Raw genomic sequence first — 23,965 nt, 5'->3', positions numbered from 1 at the left:
TTACTTAGAAGCCTGTTGCATAAAACATTTTACCTGAGAAAACTCTGGTAAAAACTGAAAACTAAGGTTAGTCTGATTTCCGCCATTATGCCTTTAGCACAGAGCAAAAACTCCGGTAAAAACAACCTGAGTTTTCTCAGGTAAAAAGTTTTATGCAACGGGCCCCAGGCCAGGTCAGTATATAAACAAATTACAGCTCGCCCTCGAGTTAATTTTTTAGAAAGATACACATTTTTCTCACGATTACAAAAAATGCTCAGAATGTTTAAGTTCACGTCTTGTTACATGAAATGTCTACTAGTTTGAGCTTGCGATTCGCGCTTTCAACATCTCACAAGGATCATTATTAGTATTATTTTTATTTTTATTACCAGCAGAAGCTGTTATCAAAAATGACATCCCCTCCAATACAAATTCTATTATCTATGGTTACTCGCACGCGACCAACACACTTGATCCCTGCATCTTTAAACCATTTGCTTAGGCAGCAATTGCTCAGATAAAATTGAAATTAGCCTATGCTTGATCAGGGCGCCTATTCTTAATGAAATACATGCTTTTGGCCACAACACACGCATGTATCATCGATCGTTATTACTATCATTGCAGAATATCGTGTAATCTTGTAATGACAACACCGTTTTGTTACCAAAATGAATAATTTTCATTTTCGGAAATACGAACCTTATTTAATTTTCGGATTAACGAACCTTATTCCGTTTTCGGATTAACGAACCTTCGGAATTACGAACCTTATTTCGTTTTCGGATTAACGAACCTTATTTTGTTTTCGGATTGACGAACCTTCGGAATTACGAACCTCATTTTGTTTTCGGATTAACGAACCTTCGGAATTACGAACCTTATTTCGTTTTCGGATTGACGAACCTTCGGAATTACGAACCTTCGGAATTACGAACCTTCGGAAATACGAACCTTCGGAATAACCGAACCTTCGGAATTACGAAGCTTCGGAATTACGAATGTATGCGGAAAATACATCATAACGCTCTAAATCAAAGATTTTCGATTAAAGTTTGAGTGTCATGCTTGTTTTCTAAGTTTTTCGATATTAAATCGCATTCTAATCCATTTGTTACTTCCTGGACTTCCATGGATTTACTACATCTTTCTCTACAGTGTATTTCGTTTTCATTTTTTGCTCAGGATGAAAAATCAAAAGTGACTGAATCAGACCGATCGAACCTTTTGTCATTGAGAATACAGAAACCCGAATCTAAATGATATCCCGCTGTTAAAAATAGTTTTGTTTTGTATAGGTTATACCTGGGCCAAGACCCGGTCAGGGCGCCTGTTATCCTTGGGGGTTCGACTAAACATAACTTTCCCATCGATGTGAAAAAACATCATGTAAAAACAATGGAAACAATCAAACTCGACCACCAATTTGTATATAATAGTATCGCAAACTTGATAAAGTAACTTTATCCATATGCTTTAGGGTTGGTTTACATTTTTCAACTGCATGACATTGAGACAGTAGGCCTGTTCATCTTCATTGCGTTGCACGGGTTGCTGGCATGTACTGAAGTGAAAAGTGCACTTGACCTTTAATGCGATACATCAAAATATTAAAAAATCAAAGAATATGTGATGACTGGGAATGTTTTGAATCAAGCAGGCCTGTAGGGAGCTCGGGTTAGAAATATGAAATTACGTGAAGCATGGGACCCTAAAATGACAATTTTGAAAATTAAGTTTGACATGGAAACTTCAGAAACTTACAGTTCCACATACGTACATGACATACCGTTGAATGTCCCTACAGGGAAAATAAACTTGTACATATAGGGGCGGTGTTTCAAGGGGGGCCGAAATGTGACGTAATAATGTCTTCTTAACCATAGGGTTTATAAATAGAGTTACTTGGCCCCTAAAAATGTTTTACTCTAATTGCACCCGATTATTTATTTTCTTTTCTACTTTAGTTTTAACATCTGAATGAAATAGAGGGCCCTTTCACGTGGCACCGCCCCTTTTAAAGAGAAATGCCAGTAGTTGCAGTGAACACTGATTTCATGAGAAAGTCTGTAAAACAAGGCTTGCCTTAATTGTCAGTATATCATCGAGGATCTAGATCTGGTACAGTTACATAAACCATGGACCTACCACTCTGACGTCCATGCATAAACTGAACTTTGTGAAATCTTGAAATCTACGCTGAAAAATGTTCACACTGAAGATCACCAACACAGAATAGCCACACGTGGGACAGTATTGCTGGAATAAAGACTCAACGGAAGTGACCGAATGCGCTTATTTTGCTTACTTCTCAGCTACACAATTTCTTCCAGAATCCTTTTGCACATATTTTTTATTCATACAAACAGACACTTGGGTTGTCATTATATTAGATTCTGTAAAATGTCATTTTGAGATCGTTACCAAAACTGGAATTTATCTTTAAGTGTTGATATTTTTTTCTTTATTCAAAGCATGTACATGTAGGTCTCTCCGTGTGTCATACTGTGACTAGACTAGTTCTGTTTCATCCAGATATGATTGGACATATTTGGATTAGATTACCATTTAAATCCACTCAACATCACAATACGAATTCACTAATGATTTATGATTTATATAATAATCTGATACGAGCACTGTTATTTGATATGGAAGCCCGATGTTTCTTTGGTAATGTGCATAAAATTTAATTGCGCGTTTATTATCTCCTGGTATAAATAAAAGCATCGATTACATAATTTCATCTGACGTAATTCCCTATTTGTGTTATCAAATTAATCTTCCAAGTATTTAATTCATACTAATCCAATTGCCAATCAATTCACGAAATTTAACAAACAAAATGATATCGTGGGCACTGAATGTGAAGCACATGTAACTGTATACAGGTAGGACATGTTCTCTTTTTTTCGGGGGGGGCAGTTGTTTGTTTGTAGGTCAAACACTATAAAATCACTCAAGACGATTATACGCCACCCGGTCACGACGACATGCGTAAAGAAAAATAATCAAACAATTACCATTAACATTGTCATGGCAACAGTTCCCAACACACTCAAATAAAGTATCTTGCACTCCTCATTCCAAGAATATCGCGAGCATCCCCTATAGTCGTATTGGGTAAAATGTAAGGAAGTAGTCTGCTCCCAGGACGAATATGTGTGCCACGGCCCATGTGCATTTGGGCAAAAACTAAAGTAGTTCGCTCCGAAATGGGAACGCAGTACCCGAAACATTTAAAGAACAAACATCAAATCCAACGATTGTAAACTGACTACTTCAAACTTTCAATGAATATTTATGAATGTTTCCTGGATTATTGTCAAATCTAGACGGGGTGGGGTTGAACCGAGGAGACAGCATATTCTCTTTTCGGTTGAATTTGGTTTCACCAAACTACAATATAACAAAAAATTAACCATTGTGAAATCGCGTCATTTGATTGGCTGACATCAAGTTCTTATAAACAAGTACAAGGCCAAGTCTAGAAAGACGATTTGAAGTCGTTTCAGCGGTAATTATCGAGGAAATGGTTGGATGTTGTGAATAGACTCACTTTTGTAAAAGACAAAGAAAACCCTACAAATTTTAACAAAATTGCAGGGGTTTGAGAAACGAAAATTATAAGTCAGACGGTCCCACTTACGTTTTCTGCATTTATTACTTCATTATGCAGTTCACTTAAGTCTGATCCTATTTGGTGCCTCAGTGACATGATTTGTATCTGTTTCTTACAAATTTAGTTTATGATAGTAATGTTCAATGTCTTACCCATAAAGATCCAAACAAGACCCGTGCCAATGATGACAATAAGTGCCAAGATTTTAGCCACGGTGAAGACATCCTGTACTCTGGTAGCCCAAGGAACGCTCCAGGAATTCACAAATGTAAGAAGAGCTGTAAGATAAAATTATTTAAAAACATATTGAATACAAACTAATTCTTGGGAAGTGATTTACAGGAATCATATTTATGAATGAATGGAAAAAAAATGAATAAAAAACTTGACAAATTTGGATGGGCAACGCTAGCATACAATGAACCTGTACTGTACACAAAGTTCGTTTTAATTCGTTGCTCATAAAAAATGAGCCCCTCCTGACAAAATTTTCATTTACGACATTAATCATGGTGATTTTAAAATCTCATTTATTTTGAAAATGGGATAAAAATAGACCTCATTTATTTTGAAAATGGGATAAAAATAGACCAATAGCATGACAGCAAATAAACATTAACGACTGGACTGTGGAGGTGGTAAGAAAATGAACTTTTGAAATATAGTAATATCGAAGTATTAATACATGAATCTATATATAATGGAAGCAAAAATATATCATTTTACTACAGTAAAGTAAAATGGATTCAAAGGTAGAGAGACAAGTTGTCATAAGAGTCATCGTACTATCAACTCCTGTCGACTGAGACTAGTTGCCTTATTTGCATGGATAGTCTCCCGCGTGAAAACATTTCCGGGTGTGCCCCCATACACAGGTCCATAGAGTTACTTATCCCGTTCAGTGAGTACAGTATTCATCCAATATGGGGGGGCGGGTCTTCTTCTTATTTGGCAACCAGTCAAATTGGCTTTTTTCGCAATCATAAATATTACAATATCATTCAAGTTTGTTTTCTCTTCATACACACACACACGCACATATATATATAAATATAAAGATGAAGATAAAGTAAAATAAATTCAACTGTTTCTTTTTCTATTTCTTTCTCTTTTTTGTTAAGGTACCTATTAAAATTTTAAGTCGATTAAGTGTGTCTCAGAAATTAAAACCAGTGCTTTTACTGAAAATATGCTTAGACTGACATACTAGTATGCAAGTAATACCATGGTCACATTTGTTCTACGGCGGCCGTACGGCAAGTCAAAAACAGCGGTTTTAACATTTTTGTCCAGCTAAATATAGGTGGTTTGAATAAAAATGAATAAAACGGCTGTTTTCGACTCGCCGTACGGCCGCCGTAGAGCAAATGTGACCATGGTATAAACCTCGGATGCAGATGACAGAAAGGAATGAGGAAACTGGTTTATTGCCATTTCGTCCACTGCCATTTTGTCCACTACCCACATGGTCTAATATCATTTCGTCTACCATCAGTTGGTCCACTATCCACATGGTCCAATTACCATTTCGTCCAATCACCATTTCGTCTAATAGCCATTTCGTCTATTATCATTTGGTCTAATAGCCATTTGGTCTAATGGTATTTTTTTGCCAATTGGTCCAATAGCCACTTTGTCCACTATCATTACGTCTATTCCCATTTGGTCTAATAGCCAAATGGTCTAAAGGCAAATGGTCTAATAACCACTTGGTCTACTTTCATTTCGTCCATGTTCCATTTGGTCTAACTGCATTTGGTCTACTATCACTTGGTCTAAACTCATTTCGGCTAACAATCATTTGGTCTAATTGCCATTTGGTCTAATAGCCAATATGTCCAATTGCCATTTTGGCTAATCACCATTTCGTCTAATATTCATTTCGTCTAATACGCATACTGGTCTACTATGCTGCACTAGCTCCCTCTACGACCCGAGTCGACTCTATTCGCGATTGTGGGCCTAATTAATTACCAATTCTCTTCAACTTCTTGATTTATTTTATCACTGTTGACTAGTGTTGTTCGTCATTGATTACTTTGCATTATGGAAGTGTTTTCCACCCAAAGGGGAAGCAATGTGTGTCTTATCGAGGTTATACATACACGATACGGGCGAGGAAAAACGGAATGGTATACTGGCGATGGCGAAAGGGGGCGCCAAAAAGGGGAAGGAAAGAGAGGAAAAGAAAAGGGAGAGAAAAAAAAAGAGGGAAAGAAGAGAAAGAGAAAAAAATGGGGAAGAAAGAGAGAAGGAAAAAAAGGAAGAGGGAAGAGGGAGAAAGAAAAGGAAAAAAGGAAAGGGAAACATCTCATGCTTCGCGCTCGCATTAATAATTTATTGAGATATGTATCCTGTACATAATAACAAAAGAAAAATTATTAAAATCTCCCATTTTTGAGATCTGAAAATAGGGAAACAGCTTCAGCTCTTGCTGCGCGCTCACATTTTTATTTATGATACATCCATCTCTTCTTGAATTCCTTCAAACAATCCTTAATCTGTTACTTCTTTATGTCAATTAACCAACATTTTCGGCAATAATTGCAGTAATTGTTCATTTTAAGATAATTATGTATCCTGTATTACAGGGAGTGTTCAAAGTGTCCTGAAATATCAGTTTTTTTTAACTCGCCGTGCACATGTTTGTATATTCATTTCTAAACTGGATATATAGTGACGTGGATTGTCAATGTATAATTCCTTCAGCTTTTTCTCGTCTCATTCACCGTTTTCTTTTCCCTCCTTCCTTTTTCTCTTTTTTTCTCCCCCACCCTTTTCTCTTTTTTGGGGGCCGTCAATAAGGAGGGGCGGACGCTTTGCCCTCCTCGAAATGCCTATGTATCCACTTTATGAATGCTTACAAACAGTCCTTAAAACGTCATTTTTCATGTCAGAATATCACAAATTTCGACCCGCGCTCGCATTGTTTATTTAGATGTGTATTATGTACAAATTTACAAAAAGTGATTAAAGTGCCCCGTTTTGAGGTCTGAATATAGGAAAATTTCAGCTCGCACTGTGATGTTGCATTTACAAAAGTAAAATATGTATCTTCAAGAATTCCTAAACGCAGTCCTTAAAACGCCCCTGTTTCATGTCAGTATATGGAAAATTCTCAGCTCGCGCTGCGCGCTTGCAATCCTCGCATTAGTTATTAATCTAGAGAAATGTTCAGGATTTCAAATAGTGTCAAGACTTACGATTTTATGTGTAAAATAATAGTGGGCCAACGTGAAATAAAATGTTTATAAAAAAAAAGATCAGCTCGCGCAAGCAAAAAAAAAAAGAAAAAACCCTCTTCGATCCGCAGACAGGGGAATATATAAATGAATGAACATTTTTCGAGCAACAGCCCCCCCCCCCTGCCCCCATTAGCAAAAGCTAGATCCGCAAAAGGGATGTGTTATAATTATACCCGGCAGGCCTATATACTCGCGACCAAAAATCTACTCTAGTGATTTCAATACCCCCCCCCCCTTCCTGTAAACTCCTGGATCCGCGCCTACGTAGTAGTAATTATTTTAATTATGTATATTATTTCTATTATGATTATCCTTATTATTATCATTTTTGTTAATATTAGTAATATGATCATCATAATTATTATTAGTAGTAGTATTATTGTGAATTTTATTAATATTATTATTATTATTATTTATTAGTATCATTATGATTATCATTCTTATTATTATATCCATTAATTACTACAGCATGAGTATATCACAAACATTATACTCATCGTTATTGTCAATACTACTAGGCCTACATTTATTTTAGGCGCAGGCGGGCTTCTAGCGACGGGAAACGAACATAAAGGGAGAGGATAGTACAGGGAAAGAAGAAAGGACAGATCGGGAAGAGCTCTTTTTTTGGGGGGTGGGGGTATATTGATCAATAATATTTCTTTAAAAGGCTATATTGTCTTTCATCTGTTTATCGTATTTTGATATCGGAATACAATATTCTCCTTTCTTTTTTTTAAATAAAAATTGAGCGACAAATTAAATTAAAAGGATCCTTTTCCATTTTCCCCATCTTAGTTCCCCCTTTTATATGTGTGTGTGCGTTTTAGGGGGGTGGGGGTGCCTGAATTGCTGTACCCACTGAATCGACCCTTGCGATAGTAGTTATCATCATAGTTTTTAGGGTTTTTTTTAACTAATATCATCAATAATTTCAAGGTATTAAAGTCATTTCGCTCCCCTCCTCGGATAACGCAAATTATTTGTATTAGACGAAATGGCTATTGGACCGAATGGCTATTAGACTAAATGGCTATTGGACGATTTGGGAATTGGACGAAATGGTTAGTAGACGATTTGGTTGGTAGACGAACTGATTATTGGACCTAATGGTTGATGGACGAAATGACTATTAGACGAAATGGCAATTGGACGAGTTGATAAGTAGACGATGTGGATATTGGACCAACTGAAATTAGCCGACATGGCTATTGGACCAAATGAACGGTGGACGAACTGGTTAATGGACGATTTGGCATTAGACCAAATGGATTTAGACGAAATGGTTGGTAGACGAAATGGTTGTAGACGAATTGGCTATAGACTAACTGGCTATTAGACTAAATGGCTATTAGACGAAATGGTGATTGGACGAAATGGGTGGTAGACGAAATGTTGATGGACGAAATGGCATTAGACGAAATGAATGTAGACCATGTGGTGAGTGGACGGGATGGCAGTAGACGAATTGGCAATTTACCGAGGAAACTCACAGCTCCAATCCTACACCCGTACCGGAGTATGGGGATACGTCTGTCCCATCGACGTCAGTGAAGTCTAGATTTTTCCCCAGAGACAAGACGCCTTTAAATCTATACCTTCTTTGGGAGACAAGCCCTTTGGATGGAGTGTGATTTGGGCGTGTCCACTTTTAGTTTCTGATCAAATTGTTATTATTTATATATTAACAAGCGATGGGCATCGATCTTTATATACACGTAAAAGTAATTAAAAAACAGGTGAGATATCTTGAAAGAGACCACAGATTGATAAGTGTCGCTAGACATGAGTGTTTTAATAACAAGATAACACTCATTATGCGTCAGAGCACATCACACACGTTCACGTAAATGGACAGTCCTATATACACAGAATATATTGACACTTCATACATATTATATTCAGCCATATTCTAATCATTGAATATATATTTTACGAGTACAGCATGGACATACTACAATAGACATCAGCAGAACAAAATAACCCACTAACACACATGACAAACACAAATCGATTTAAGTCACCATCGGTCTGCTTGATCAAAATTTGCAGGAATAACAAATATTCACCATTCACGTGAATTTGAAAAATACTGCCAGTAAAAATATCTCCGAATAATGTACATGTAATAGTCCTATATAGCTTGCAAAGTAAAGGAATTACGGGTTAGTCGACATGTGGGTATAAAGCATGATGATTTTAGGTGATTTTTTTTCTTTTACGTACTAGTACTATTCCCCTAATCATCTGTCGTCTTTAATGTTAAGAAATGTATATTGCTTTGTGTTGTCATTTTCCATGAAATCAAATATGAATAAAATCATAGAATGAATTATGATGCTGGTATATCAATAATTCCATAAAATAAATTATGATGCTGGTATGTCAGTAATTCCAAACCGATTTTCATCATCGGTAAAAAAAGGCTTTCATTTTTATTTAAGAAATACAAATAGGCCTATATTTCTCTATTATCATATTAAACGGGTCCTTGGCTTGAATGCATACTGATTTTTGTTAAAAATTAGAATGCCTCAATACATGTAGTGGACGGCCTGTACGCCATCGTGGACTTATTTCACTCATAATTGTCGCCGTCAAAAGTAAACACGATTTTAATTCGTCTCAATTTGTGGAAGAGATTGTATATTTCCCGCCATACTTTGTAGTCGAACGTCAAGGTTATGATCACGTGATATGCCAGCTCAGAGCCTCCGCCTTTCATCATCAAATAAAAAAATATATTAATTGGCATTTTCCCTTTTGTCTCTTTTCATGTAAACAGCCACGCTAATATCGCATCGTCTGCTCTACAAAATGAGTATATATAAAAACCTTCGTTATTCCCGCCATAATTGAAATTGAACGTCAAGGTTATTGTCATGCAAGCAAGCAGAACTAAGCATCCATATTTCGTCACCTTGAATGTGAAACAATTATTGTCAGTCTTAGTATCTGTTCTTTGCATGCAGAAATTTTATATTCATCAGTGAATACCAGTGGGGCGGATCCAGACTTTTTAATACGTAGGTGGGTAAACGGAATAGTAGTACTACCCCTCCCCCCCCCTTCTCTGAAAGATATGCGATTGTGAAACGGGTGGACGAATAATATACAGCACACAAATCAAACATGTCCAATACAATTCTATAAAGAGGGAACAAAAATAGAAAAGCGGGTTGTTACAGATGACATCATGATTCACCTCCTGAAAGATTCATTCATTCTGATTTCTCTCATCCCATTTCCCAGTTTCTCTGGATACGCCTACGTATTTATTTATTCTCCACTCTCCATATAATTATATTAATCTTCTCGTCAGCAGCTTTTACAGGGCGCCACTTTAAAAGCTCCATTTTTTCCCCCAATAAATAATTTTAAGAGTGATCAGTTTTTCGCGCTGTTTCAGTTCAAAGATTAAAAATAACAATCATTTCTAATTAATGACGGCTTCTCTCACTTCTAACCCCTCATTTTTTTCTCTCTCCATCTCTATACCTTATCCTTTTTTATAATTTCTATTTTCCAAGACTATTCCTCATGGAATAACTTTGATTCACTAGACTGTATGACCACGGGTGACTGGCAGATTTAAAGCAAAATTGAACATTGAGCTTAAATCCAAGTCAAATTTGAATGAAACAAAACACCGGGGAGTCCTTTATCAGACAAGCTTACTGAATTATAATTATTTAAGTAGGATCTACATAGAATTGTCCGTCAATACGGTACAAATCAATTTCTCTAGCACGTAATTTTTTGAGCATGTTCAGTGTAACAAATAACAATCTAAAATTATAAACCAATACAATTCTTTGAAATTGGTAGCTTGACCTTCGCTTGAATAACTCGGTCGTTTTGATTTCTGCTGGTATTGCAAAACTGTATGACTCCTATTCAGTGAAAAAAATCCTGTACGCAAGAGTCTAGCCTAGACGTCTACAAATAATATGATGCAATTGCCAAAACTCATGCGTGCAGAAAGCGGCCAGTCCGGTATTCGGTTCCATGAACTTGGCGATGAGATTTTATCAGAAAGGGCGGGTAGTTTCAATTCACAAAAATAATTATGTTCTTCAGACTTCCGCATTGTTCAAATACGATGTAAATTACATGGTTTTGATATAATTATATATGTATGGTAAAACGTGGGGAGGAAAAAGAACGTGATTGTTGTTGAATTAATATGATCAACGTTTGCAAAATTATATTCACTGAGAATGGCTTGATTTTTTTTTAAATATGAAACGAGATCATCAGTTAATATCGATATAATACAGTGGTATTTTACTTTTCATCTTCCTAGAAATTATGATTTGGTTATGAGTAAACTGTGTTTCCCTTCAATACCGTGCCTCTATATAATCTCTTTAATTATTTAGGTCCTAAACTTTTTGGTAATTAAATAATTCAAAACTCTGATAAAAAATACTATTCAATTAAAGAAAGGGGCATAGTATACTTTCAGGACCATACAGCCAGTTACAATAATAAAAAAATTGTACACAGTTCAGCACTTGAGGGTTATTATTTTTCACTGATCAATAAAATTGTATCGATCTCCTGGTGATAATTTCTGCTTGGTGTGAAACACATTTGGCACAAGTACAACACTCATGCTTATAAGCCTGACTTAATTAACGTGAGAGCAATTCATTGTAGGCATAAAAGGTACACTGTAGGTCTATTCTTCACGACAAAAGAGGGAATTGATATCCATTTTCATGTCCGCCGCATTAAGGACTCTTATTAAATGAAAACACCTTTGAAAATCCAATATTAATATTTAAGAAATGTTTACCAACATATCAAATACCATAGACCGACATAATTTTGTAATCCAGTCTGGGGTTCTTGACAATATGAAGGAGTGTCCATAGATAAGATATGGCAACACTTATAGCAAAACAAGTATGGCAATACCTGTTTAGCGTAAATTTGGAGGGGAAACAACAAAATTTGATTGGTCTGACACAGTTTGCCAATGTTCTGATTGTTTGAAAAACACAGGGAAACATGCAAACATACCAAAATTTGAGCCATTTAGTAGGACGAAACAGACAAGCACTTAATAATCATTTCATTCACAATACACGCAATGAGAAACAGTAAATGAAGTTTTGGTGAAAAGGGGTATGTTGTGGTATACTACATTACATGTACGCTTATACCAGTACCACACGTTTACTACAATTTTTGTACGCTCTTTGTTAAACGCTAGCTAGCTACCAGCGCGGCGCGCCAAATTTCCAAATTTCCCGCCCTTGTGTTTGCATGGATATGACGTGTGATTCGAAATGTAAACACTGCGCCGAGCTTGTAGTTGTCAACGACAAAGAATTCACACATCAAACATGGACACAGTACTAAACTCCTGGTAACAATGGAGGTTCTTTCAACATATTGTTATAACTAAACGTATATTGGGGAGAGATTCTAGAGAAAGAAGTTCATCGTTTATTATCATGTCAATCACCTCACTCAACCGGCAGAGGGTTTACAATGCAAGGAAGTGAAAGACAGAAAACCCACTGATCTCTATAAAAAATCAGAGATCAGTGAGAAAACCGAACAAGCACTAGTCACAATTTTCGTATGAAATGACGAAAATAAAGGAAATCAAATGAGAATCAATGTCACACATTTTCAAAAATGAAATTCCAAGTTACACTTTTATTAGGATTCTAAAAAGGTCAAGTATTCTTTATTTTGGAGGAAGGGCAAAATATTTGAAATTCAATTTAAAAGGATATTTATTGTGAAATATCAAGGTTTTAATTCGTTTATAAATCATCTGTATTGTGCACATCACTATTTTGTGAACATGGCATACCCTTTATTATATAACTGCCTCATCTTACTTCAAATTTTCATAAAATTTCATGGGATTTCATGTGATGTACCTCTCATTCTATTCAACTCAATTTGACGTTGGTGTTAATTTGGTCTTCTAAGCACGTATTTAGTTCCTCATTCATAGTATATTCATGTATCCATGGTATATTCGAACTCGTAGCTTGAATTCGATATTTCCAGACCACACGATGTAGAAAGTGACCACGCCAAGTTGACCATTCACAATCACACTACTTCCAACTTCTAGTATTAGTCAAGGAGTGATGTGGTCTATTGAATTTTTATCTCACTGCATCGGACTATAGACAGTATAGTGGTACACACGTCTGTCTTATCATGGACCTATTTCAAATGAGTCCGTGGTCTAATGGTATTGCTTATTGTTCCTTTAAAAAAAGAAAACAAATCAAAGAAACGATTTAGTGCTATTGCTGCAAGTTTTCTTTCGGAAGTCATAGTTTTGTATTATTGATTCGAAAATGAATATAATCGCAATGCAAGATCACGGTTGCTTAATGTTGACATGCAGGTCTTGGCACTCCTAGTAGTAGATTACTGTTGAATTCGGGTTTGATCATGACCCCGAAGTAAAGGAATTTTTATTATGTCCGGTCACAGCTTGACCCCAGACTGCGATTCTGTGTGTTGAATTCCTCCAATGCGAATATTACCTGAAACTATGGTGGATAAACTCACAGACCTCCACTCCAAGGTGATTTGGGGATTCTTATTTGTATTTATACGTTTTCCATGAATTCTTCTGAAATCAAATCGAGATTACCATTCCTGGATTCGTTATTGAAAGTATTCAGCAAACTAAATCAGCCCTGACTAAATCATTGGCAGAGATTTCCGTTTAGATGTGTGACAGGGGTGAGTGAATGAGAAAAAGTAGTTACAATAGGAAATTCTGGTATAGAGATCAGAAGGAAATTCATTCAGTCTCTGAGAATGAGTAACTTTTATCATTCGTGGTTTCATTCAAAGTTCACGGGCCCGAAATCGTATTCTTGACTTTGGAATGCTAATTGGCATCCCATGTAGAACAAAATTACGAGCCCGCGTCAGTCCAAAGTTCTTTTAAGTACCACATGTTTTTGAGCAGGATGTTGAATATCAAGAGATGATGCAATCTTTTAACTCATCACTCGTCATAAACGAACTTGATACATTACTATCCATACCAAAATCTGTAATTATCGTTCTTCATGACGACATACATGTATATACTTCAATTTTTTCATCAATTAGAGTCAACTCAACACCATCACAAACATCATCATCACAGCTATCAACAGTGACCAGTCATCATCATCACCACCAGCAGCATCAACAGCACAAACAAACCACATCTTCAGCATCAATAACCGGCAACGGCCACCAACATCTACAACACAGCACTGTCACAACATTGCAGACAATTATTTATTGATCTAATTTTTGGATTTTATCAATATCAATAAATCATCAAAAACCAAATAGATCAAGAACTATATTTATATAAGCCTGGCTTGGGTCTGACTAATAATAAAGGAAATATGATAGATGTACGTAAACTTAAGTTAAATGTTGATTCAATCAAGGAGATCTCCTTGATTCAATTTACATCTTGTCAACTTTTAAACCTAGCTTACCTAAGCAGATAATAGCCATCAATCTCACAAAGCCATCGGGTGGAGGACAATCTTCTATCTGGTAGAAAGGTTGTATCACATAGTAGGCAAAGGTGAGAGCCACAATTGTTTGTCCAGTCGGGTTGATGATGATCAATGTCACCCACAACAACAAAAAAGCTGGAAGCTCTCCAAAGCAGGCCATGATGTAGGCATATTCCCCACCACTTCGGGGAATAGTGGTGCCCAATTCGGCGAAACACAACGCACCGATCAAAGAAAATATACCAGATATCACCCAGACAAGCATGGACATCCCAACAGATCCAGCACTGTCGAGGACGCCCCTGGGTGATAGGAAGATTCCAGATCCGACAATGCAGCCGACGATGATTGTACTGCTGCTGAAAAGACCGATCTCGGCTTTCAAAGCAACACGGCTGTCGTCGGACGAGTTGCCGACGCTTTCGGGGCGAGCAGGCTTGTCGTCGGGTCCTCCATCAGAGGCAGAGATGGGAGCAGCTGTTTGCGAAGCATCGCCTCCACCACTTTGATCACTTTCCAGGACCATATTTCGTTGAATGTTACTCGGGCAAGTTAGTGCAAATACTGGAGATAAAACTACAATTTAATGTTACTGCAATTGGACTTTTTATCGGTTTATCAACGCTTATCTGATGTTAGTGTTTACTCTGAGTATATCAAACGTACAAATCCGGCACAAGAGCAAGAGTGTAAAGCCGTTCGCCACGTGGATATAGGCGCGTACAAAATACTATGTCAACAAATCTCCGTATATGCATATCATACACACGCAGCACAATGAATGAATGGATCCAGCACAACAGTGGAATTCCATGCAGCTCGTTTTGCTCCGTGTGTCTCATCCTCATAGCCTTGGTCACCAGTCGTTCTCCTAAACACACATTTCTCTTAAACTATGATGCGAGTTTTTGTGCGATTGCAAGTCGGGTATCTCGGCAAATTATGTAATACCAAGAAGTTTGGTAGTACCAAGGAGTAAAGTGATACCTCACAGGTAAATGTAATACATAGGCCTAAAATCATAAAGTCATAGTGGAAGAGACATGGGCAGGTGCAAACTTTTTTTACTCACACGCTCGGGAAGATGATTTACAACCCCCTCCAATAAATAACATGTTGAATGGATCTCAGTTTGTATTTAAAGGACAAGTCCACCCCAACAAAAACTTGATTTGAATAAAAAGAGAAAAATTCAACAAGCATAACACTGAAAATTTCATCAAAATCGGATGTAAAATAAGAAAGTTATGGCATTTTAAAGTTTCGCTTATTTTCAACAAAACATTTATGAACGAGCCAGTTACATCCAAATTAGAGAGTTGATGACATCACTCACTCACTATTTCTTTTGTATTTTATTATATGAAATATGAAATATTTTTATTTTCTCGTCATCGTCATGTGAAATGAAGTTTCATTCCTCCCTGAACACGTGGAATTCCATTATTTTAACATTTTGTGCTTCAGGCAAGGAGGTCCTAATCGTCAAAATCGTAAAAATTGAAATATTGTATAATTCAAACAATAACAAAACAAAAGAAATAGTGAGTGACATCATCGACTCTCTCATTTGGATGTAACTGGCTCGTTCATATAACTTTTTTGTTGAAAATAAGCGAAACTTTGAAATGTCATAACTTTCTTATTTTACATCCGATTTTGATGAAATTTTCAGTATTGTGCTTGTCTGATTTTTCTCTATTGATTCAAATCAACATTTTTCTGAGGTGAACTTAACCTTTAAAATACATTGCGGGTGGGGTCGCCATCCTAAAGACCATCGATGCTGTCCTATAAGACCTTCGGGTATAAAGTCAAACGTCATGAGTAGGTGGTTTATACGTCTAGCGGGTTTGCCCCCCCCCCCATGTCCCGTCATTTTTACTGAGGTATATTAATAAAATGGGACATAACCGAAGATATACATGTAGGGCGGATGGGCAAGAACAGGGGACATCTTTTCTGATTTTCTTTTTTTATTACGTAACACAGCAAAACCACTGTTAAAAGCTGTTTTCTATATGAACTTTACAGAAGTTGTTGAAAAATAAACATTGAAAAATAAACAACCATGATGATTAAAGGGATGGACAGGGCTGAAAATATCTATATCTCAATAAATAGAGTAAAATTCACAAAGAAAAATGCTGAAAATTTCATCAAAATCGGATAAAAAATAACGAAGTCATTATGTGAAAACAGTTATATGCACATCGTCTCATTAGGTGGGCTGACGATGTGCCTCCCCACTTTCCTTTTTGTTATGTTATTACATGAAATCATAAATGTTTCATTTTTTCATACATGTGTAAATGTGTCTCCATTATGATGAAATAAGTTGCAGCAATAATTAACAAAATGCACTTAATCAGTTGTCAATCCAACTGTTTTAGTTCTTGGTAGAAATTTTTTGAATAAACATAATTATTTTCGTATAATAAAATACAAAAGAATACGTGAGGATAAGACATCTAATGAATATTCATGAAGACATGCCTGGAACTGTTTCAGCGGAATAATGCAAATCTTTAAAATTCAATAACTTTGTTATTTGTGATCCGATTTTGATTAAATTTTCAGCATTTTGCTCTGTTAATTTTATTGAGATATAAATATTTCCAGCCTGGACCATCCCTTTAATAATTTATTGAACAAGATTTAAAAAATTAAACTTAAATGTAGGCCTAAATAAATGATTTAAACAGTCTTTATTCTGTGCAGAGAAGAGCAGCACCCCCCCCCCACACCGCAACTGCCTTCAGCGTTTTATACACGCATTTCCAATGTTACATTGCAGCTCGGCCATAATTTTAATCATGAAATGAAAACAGGACTTTCGGCCTATTCCCTCACTTTCTGAAAACCCTACAGACTTTCCTACATCTGCATGAGTACAGTGATTATGACATAATAATGATACAGTCACCCCTCCCACCAGCACTTATATTTCCGACAATCCTTCACATGGGCCGATGAATCGAGGGAAGGCGACCCCCGCCTCTTCGGTAACCTTTGCTATAAAGGGGAATGAAACCTTTAAAATAAGTAGGCTTGTGTCAAAACAGAAAAATCACAGAATAAGAACAAAGAAAGTTTGAGAAAAATCGAACAAATAGCAATCACTAAGGCTATGGAGATCCTCCCATTGGCACATGTGAACAACTTTCCCTTTGATGGACTATGAAATACCCTCAAAATGTCTCTGCTTTTTCTTGTGGTAATACACACTCTTTATCGAGCACGATGTATTCTTTAAAAAGTCTGTATTACATGCCCTCCTGTAGAAAGAACACATAATCTACTGATAGATGTGATAATATTGAGGCAATTTAAGTGAAATATAATTTAAGGGGAGGGTTGTTCACAAATGACATCACACATCTTTGTCGCATTGCCAATTTGAGGATCTCCATAGCATTAGTGATCGCTATATATGCAAATGCTCATAACTTTCTCATTAAAATTTTGTCCGATTTTACTCAAACTTTCGTTGATCTGTTTCTTTGAATTTCTGTTTTCACACAAGCTATCTTGTTACAAAGGTTTCATTCTCCTTTAAGTGACACCACCAAACATTGATTTCTTTGGTATGTACATGTACAGCCCCCCCTCCATACCAACTGCTCTCCATAACGCCATACGAGTCACACTTGCAATAGCTCTATGGTTTAATATTGAAGAGAACTACATTCTGAAACAAATGAATAGTTGTAGTGAGCCCTCTACGGAGAAAAACCACTTAGTTCTGCCTGCGAATGTAGAGATCAGTGGTCGAGTCCAGATGAATGGACAATTTCATGACGTCAGAGTACGTCACATTCATTGCGGCAATATGGTCGTAGTAAATTTCTGAGAATCGGGTCACTCAGATCGCCGTAATTATGTGGCTGTACAAAACATTCATCCATGGAGTTACTGTACAAAACAGAAACTACATTTGCACCATTCATCGCTATGCTCTGTGCATTTACCGATGAGGAAATACTAATACAATTCACGCGTATATAGGCGCATTGTTATACTTACATGTACAATAATACACGGTAGAAATATTATGGTCAGCCCCAAACTGTAGAGTAAATGAAAGAGCCTTGTTATACATCATGTATATACAAATAGACACCCAAATTCGAAACTGATAAGAATTAGACTGAAATAAATTTCCCAGAATTTTATTGATATACTTATCTTTTCCGTTCTACCGGGCATTTCAAATCCGAAAGGCCATGAATGAGATTTACCAGCTCGACCCCCAATTGATATCAATTTCATATTGAGATTAATATTACACTTATTGATTTTATTATAATCATAAAAAGCCATTTAGGCCTACCTGATATTTACTTCTTCTGTGTTTTTGTTTTATGTGTGTTGGTTTTTTTTTTTTGGGGGGGGTTCTTTAAATATTTTGATTGTTACAGCTCGCTTCGCTCGCTCCAAAGTGTTTTTGAGGTGCATGCACACAATAAAATCATGCTACATGTAAAAGGATTTTGCCTATCACGTTTTACTTTGATATTTGCATTCTGTGGATATACTGTAAGGTTTGCAGTCAGAAAATATTGCCCTTATTTATTACCAATAAACCATCTTGAATTGACATTCAATAAATTTTACTGGTTCTAAAATGACATACTGCCTTTCCACCTTTGCTTCAAGTAAGAATAAACCATCTGTGCTATTGTGGCGTTGATCAGATTTTACACCACCACTACTAGTACTACTAAACAATATTTATATCTGTATTTGTAGTTGTAGTTGTTTATAATAATAATATATACGTGTATGGAAATTGTTGCATCCAAAGGAACTATTGATGCGCTAGCGCCATGAGCGTCTCTGGACGGTGTGCGCTCAATAAGATATCACAATAATTTATTATTTACAGTATTACTACATGTACTACCACTTCTACTACTACTATACGAGATGTAGAAGTAGTAGTAGTACATGTAGAAGTAGTAGAAGTAGTAGTATTAGTAGTAGTAGTAGTAGTAGTAGTAGTATAGTAGTAGTAGTAGTAGTAGTAGTAGTAGTAGTAGTAGTAGTAGTAGTAGTAGTAGTAGTAGTAGTATAGTAGTAGTAGTAGTAGTAGTAGTAGTAGTAATACATGTAGAAGTAGTAGGAGTAGTAGTAGTAGTAGTAGTGGTAGTAGTATAGTAGCAGTAGTAGTAGTAGTAGTAGTAGTAGTAATATTAGTACTGTGAAATATTCATAAAGAGAAAGACGAGGCTTGTAAAGAGAAAATTTTATTTAAAGAAAGGTTTGTTTTCATTCAATATTACGGGGGAAGGTTTATCCGTATCAAGCTTTTACAAATCAGACACGTAACTCGTTTTGATCGAGGCCCATCACCTTCGCGCCCTTTTGACTCATCGATCTTGTATTATGAATTATAATTGTTTTCCAAATAAGGAGAGAAGCTTATTATTTTCCACACACCCACCATAATTATAACTTCCCGTGGGAAGGTCATACACTTGACTCACCTTTATTCCATCATTTTCGGTGTGATATTATTTTAATGAGTGCGTTTATTCATCCTGAATTTGGAGGTAAAAAGTAACGAATGAAAACCTTACGTCCATCTTTAAAAACACCCCCCCCCCTCCCCCCCCCCCTTTCAGAAGTTTGCACCTAGAGATACCATGGAGATACGAACGGGCAAACGTCTTGGAGGTCGTTAATTCGCAAGATGGGTACAGAAAATTTAGTTTAATTTCAATAATATAACACCTGAACATGTACAAAAGACACGTACATAGTCATAAAAAAGCATGATTGGGGAAACATATACGAATAATTATTATGTACAAACATATCCCAAAGTATGAAAGCCATGATAAGTAATAAATTAGAACGAGTAAGGTTGGATTTGAGTGAAAGGGCGAATAGGGACCGATGGATGTTGGCAGCAGCAACAAAATCGTTTTATTGGTGGAATAGGTTGGAATTGGATTGCAAGCCCCTTGATTAAAAAATCCAATTCATATAAAAACTGTTTGCACAAAACGTCCATTAATGTGGTCAATGCATATATGTATTTGCCTGAAGTCAAGCAAGCCCTAGCTGTACAGACGAGCTCATAATTATCTTTCACAATCACTACCCTAGTACAGATCAGTAGTGCCTACGTGCAGGCTAACATGACGCAGTATTAGTAGTCAAAGCAAGGGGAAACCCTTTTGAAATATAATATATCCGACTGAATAATGTGGAAATGTAGGAAGCTTCAAAGTCTCTGATAAAAATGTGACTGCGTAATACATAAGTAATGATAATAACAACAATAATAATAAGAAGAAGAATAATAGTGATAAAAATAATAATGATAACAATACTAATATAATACTACTTATTATATGAAAACTAATTTGCCATTAGTATCATTCATTTAAGTATAATTTATTATCATTAGCAGTAGTAGTAGTAGTAGTAGTAGTAGTAGTAGTAGTAGTAGTAGTAGTAGTAGTAGTAGTAGTAGTAGGAGTAGGAGTAGTAGGAGTAGTAGTAGTAGTAGTAGTAGTAGTAGTAGTAGTAGTAGTAGTAGTAGTAGTAGTAGTAGTAGTAGTAGTAGTAGTAGTATAGTAGTATCATTATTTTTATCATCATCGTCATTATTGTTATTAAGAAAAATTCACGACACTTGAGCTGAATAGGAGAGAAACACGAAAAAAAAGTGTTTTTCTTTTTTTTACGATACATGTACTCGAATAATGAGAAGCGAGGAAATATATATTCTGTTTTATGTTTAAATAATGTCACGAAACTGTCAAGGTCTTTATCATAAAACATCAGGTACTTAAAGCCAATATTATAAAGATTTTGTAAACGCCTATAGTGAAACGCTGCTCAAAAATTTTATGCAACCATTGTTACTACATGTACATAAACTTTACAGTATTTGTTTAAAAGTTTAAACGACTTTTTAAATTCAGTAAAGATTAGATTATATATATATATATATATATATATGTGTGTTAAAGAATTATAGCACATGTTAAAAGTTGTTAACTACTGTAACAGTTCATATTGTAAACTGCGAGAATAAACAGCGATTTTACTTGGTACACAGCAAAAACTGAGGTGTTAACCGGTGTATACATAGAGGACCACACCAGTTATTTTACACCGGTGTTAAATTGGTGGTGTTAGTTTTACACCTATAGGTGTTATTACAACACTTTTTTGTTACATTTACACTCTTTAGTGTTATGTTTAATGATAGTTTAATCTCTAGGGTGTAATTTTAACACGTCAGGATGTGGTCCTCTATTAACACCAATTGGTGTCAGTTTTAACACCGCAGTTTTTACAGTGTATATACTAATAGCATGGGGGTTGGGGTCTGATATAAATTTTTGGAGTATCACGAACTCAGGGTGACCTATTCATTGAAAATGAATTACATTTGTGGTCAATTTGAAATTGATTATATGACGAAGGAATGGATATGTTTTGTTATACCACAATAAAACAATGAGAGCATGGCTAGCTCGTGACGAAAGATCAATAAAAGTGGCGGGATAAATGGGTCACCCAACGCTTGTTTTCTTTTCCCCTCACGAGCAACATCTTACATATTTCTACACACCTACATGTCTACTACTACTACTACTACTATCTTCTCACAAAGTTGAGCAAAATGACAATGCGATTTGTTAATTACATTACGATGTCATCGCCTTGACATGAATTTCAGTGCTTTGCTTTATAAGAAATATTCAAACAAACTCTATACACAGGGAAAGATCTATTATTTATATCTTTCGATTTTATTAATAAAAGTATATCATAATATGGACAAGTGCACTATCTTCAATTTTCTACTTTATTGCAAATATGTATGTAACGCAAAAGTCGCAAATACAAAAAAAATGTCATGACACGATACTAAAAATGGAACACCAGCTTTACACACACACACACACAAAAAAAAAGGCGCGCTATTGACACCTGGTCCTGAACAAAAGCGATTCTGGATCTGAACCGCATCAGCCGCGAAAGAACCAAATACATCTCTCATACAAATTCGTGTTTTGAGAAATTATGCTCACTTGCAAAAAGCAGTTTCTATAGAATTCTCTTTTTTATACCGATATGGATAAACGGATTGCATATTTCGAATTCATACTGAAAAACAACATTATTGGGAAGACTACTGTACGGACGGTTCAAAGCGCAGTATATTTTTCGACAAGTATATGGGTTAATGATTTTCAAAAAAAAAAACGCCATAAACATCCTAAGGAATGACAGACAGTGAATCACGCCATCAAAAGTCGTATAATGCAATTTGACCGATGTAAATCCTGAACGGCAGAGAAGCCTCTCCACATCAGCAAAAATAGGACCAAAATCATGGACATGAAAACAACAAGAGACTGACGTTTGGTATATTTTTGTAAAATAAACCATAATTTTACTTGAAATTAAAAATGAAGGTTCAGCGATTAAGGAGGAAGTTCACCACAATCTTACTTCACATATAATCAAATCTTTAAAAAAATCTCTAGGATACGATTTATGGGAATCGCTGTCAATTCCTTCCATTACATTTGTATTGATTTGTTCTACACTGCCTCCAAGAAAATGGAAATCGAGTCTTCTTAACATCGATCTCTTTCTTTCAACTGGATTACATATATATATATACCCCCCCCCCCAAAAAAAAAGGAAAAAAAACGGGAATTTGATCATGACGGATTAACAATGAGTGAGTTACGACGAAATCCAGCATGGTGATACAAAAAAAGTTTTCTGATCGCGTTCGAAACAAAAAAGAAAACATCGTATTTTCTGAAATTTCTCTTTTCGTGCCTTTTCACAAGTGAATCTTGAATCATCATTGTAATGATGATTGCTACAGTGTATTGTAATCGTGGCTGTGATTAGCATTCGTGATTCTATTCATGTTCTAGTTTGGTTTCACACGTGCTTATAATTGGCCATTAGCCTATTTTTCCACTGGAATCTTCATTCAAATTACGATTTTTTTTACCGTGTGAAAGGCTATTCGTTTTATAGCTTCATTAGTTTGATCTTAAAAGTTTCACAGGTGACCCAGAAAGCCAGATTCCAGCTCGGTGAAGATCCTATGTTAGTTCGTACACGACAACGTGGTCTCGAACGCCATTCACCAAGGTCCTTTCCGACTGTCGACTATAGATACCTTGGAGGGGGGTATTACATAATAATCATTGATCGAGTGTGGGTATCTTTTGTCACAAACCAGGAGTAACTCATCAACCTCAACTAAACAATGAAGTTACTTCTGTTTGTGTTCAGGAATGCATATTGTAAAAGAACCATAGGGGTTATACTCCATGAAAAGAAAGGTGTAGTTTGCTCTTTCCACTTTGCCTTTCAATTAAATGATTCGAACGGTAAATAAAAGTTAATGAGAATACTAGTCTACTTTATTGTATCAACCATCGGATCAATGCCGAACCTCTCGGTGACCCGAATAAAAAAATGACCAAGATGACACGGTTATACGGACAGACGGTCTGTTGTCCAACATTACCATGGCTTTAAAAGGGGGGAAGTTCACCCTGATAAGTTTGCTGTAAAAATAGGAGAAAGAAAATCCATTAACTCTT

The 23,965-nt window shown here is 36.0% G+C and overlaps 1 protein-coding gene across 1 annotated transcript in view; it reads right to left on the bottom strand.

Moving 5' to 3' along the window:
- The window catches only part of LOC121407232 (Y+L amino acid transporter 2-like), a 31,716-nt gene extending 16,575 nt beyond the window's left edge, over window positions 1-15,141 (bottom strand). Inside the window, exons 1-2 of the mRNA XM_041598201.1 lie at window positions 14,340-15,141; window positions 3,757-3,882 (exon numbers count right to left, since the gene is read on the bottom strand). Coding sequence (XP_041454135.1) covers window positions 3,757-3,882; window positions 14,340-14,889 — 676 coding nt within the window. The 5' untranslated portion in view covers window positions 14,890-15,141. The remainder of the gene's footprint in view (window positions 1-3,756; window positions 3,883-14,339) is intronic.
- Window positions 15,142-23,965: the final 8,824 nt, after the last annotated feature.

This window comes from Lytechinus variegatus, chromosome 2 (assembly GCF_018143015.1).
Source record: "Lytechinus variegatus isolate NC3 chromosome 2, Lvar_3.0, whole genome shotgun sequence".
Lineage (NCBI taxonomy): Eukaryota > Metazoa > Echinodermata > Echinoidea > Temnopleuroida > Toxopneustidae > Lytechinus > Lytechinus variegatus.
Note: the sequence above shows the minus strand (reverse complement) of the source record. Positions and strands in the feature narration are given on the sequence as shown.